At 55.9% G+C, this 1,380-nt stretch overlaps 1 protein-coding gene across 1 annotated transcript; it reads left to right on the top strand.

Moving 5' to 3' along the window:
- Nucleotides 1–284: 284 nt before the first annotated feature.
- MAA_10561 (uncharacterized protein) lies at nucleotides 285–440 on the top strand (the record flags this gene model as incomplete). Its single annotated transcript, XM_007828559.2, has 1 exon — nucleotides 285–440. The coding sequence occupies one exon, from the start codon at nucleotides 285–287 to the stop codon at nucleotides 438–440; it is 156 nt and encodes a 51-aa protein (XP_007826750.2).
- Nucleotides 441–1,380: the final 940 nt, after the last annotated feature.

Below are 1,380 nucleotides of genomic sequence, written 5' to 3'. Positions count from 1 at the left end.
CAGGAACCTTGGACAGAAGTAAAGGAAGCCCGATGCCTCACAAAGATACATCCAGCCTGTGAAACGCACTCTCCCGTCGACAACTGGGAGAACAATGACACGCGGCCAAGGGTTATGACGTATGTCCGCAAAAACTCGCACATCCTTGCTGATCAGAAACGACCTGCAAGCACCCGTGACATACTGTGGTTGACAGTCAATGGAATAACCATTGTGAACGTGTATCGCCGGCCCTCCTACGACGCCGCGTTGGACATTCTGCTGCGGTGGTCTCCGCCTGAGAGATGTCTGGTGGCAGGCGACTTCAACGCGAAACACTACTCCTGGCAGACTGGGAGGCCGAAACATTACTCCTGGCAGACTGGGAGGCTGGCGGGCCGCGGGGACGACATCGCCGCTTGGGCGGCCGAGAGCGGTCTTGGCCTCTTGAATACCGCTGATGTACAGTGGGGGGCATTTCGCGTGATGATGACGTTGATGTGGAGCGTTCACAGACTTTCGGCCTCCTACTGTACCCACAAACCCCCCATGGCAACACAATCGACGTCGCGTTTTCCAACATCGACCTGGCCTCGGCAGTAGTTGAGGATCACCTCGCCACGAGCTCTGACCATTTCACTTTAAGTCTTACAATCCTAAATATTACTCTGGCGCTTACTGGAACGCTAGGTAAGGTGTGAGTAATCGGTGGAGAGGAGCTGCAACGCTTCAAGGAACTCGTCGAGGCAGGTGTCTGTAGACTCCCGGCCGCACCACAACAGCCTCGGAGCTGGAGACACTAGCTGAATCGCCCGTCAATCTTCTCCATCGGCTGCCAAGGCAGCGGGACGACCTGTACGGAAGGGAACGCGAAGCGCCCCTTGGTGGACCGACGAATGTGCTGAGTCCGCAGCAGAGTATCGCGCCGTACGAAGGATCTTCCCCATGGGCTTCAACGAGGAGGTGCAAGCAGCAAGAAAAGCGTTCCAAAATGTGGTCCGTCGGGCCAAGCGTCAGTACTGGCGCAACTTGATAGACGGCTTCTCGGATAGTGCAGCGGTGTACAAAGCAGCTCGCTGGCTTAAATCACCGGGCGCCTTTCAACCGCTACCGCTCCAAATTGACGGTGTAGTGTACGAAACGCAAATGGATAAAGCGAACGCTCTGAGACGTAGTGCAAATGGATAAAACGAACGCTCTGAGACGAAGTACGCTGGAACGCCGCACGGCAGCAGACGACATCGACGACCCGTGGATCCCAGTTTGTCCGCCGCGTCAAATACCATTTGCTGCTGGGCTCACTCTTGCGGAGGCAGAAGATGCTACCACCAAGACTGGCAAGACCTCGCCAGGAGCAGACAACATCACCGTCAAGATGCTGCGAACAGTTTGGGACATCAT

Source organism: Metarhizium robertsii, assembly GCF_000187425.2.
Source record: "Metarhizium robertsii ARSEF 23 chromosome Unknown MAA_Scf_74, whole genome shotgun sequence".
Classification (NCBI taxonomy): Eukaryota; Fungi; Ascomycota; class Sordariomycetes; order Hypocreales; family Clavicipitaceae; genus Metarhizium; species Metarhizium robertsii.
The sequence above is the reverse complement of the archived record's forward strand: the minus strand, read 5'-3'. Positions and strand labels throughout refer to the sequence as shown.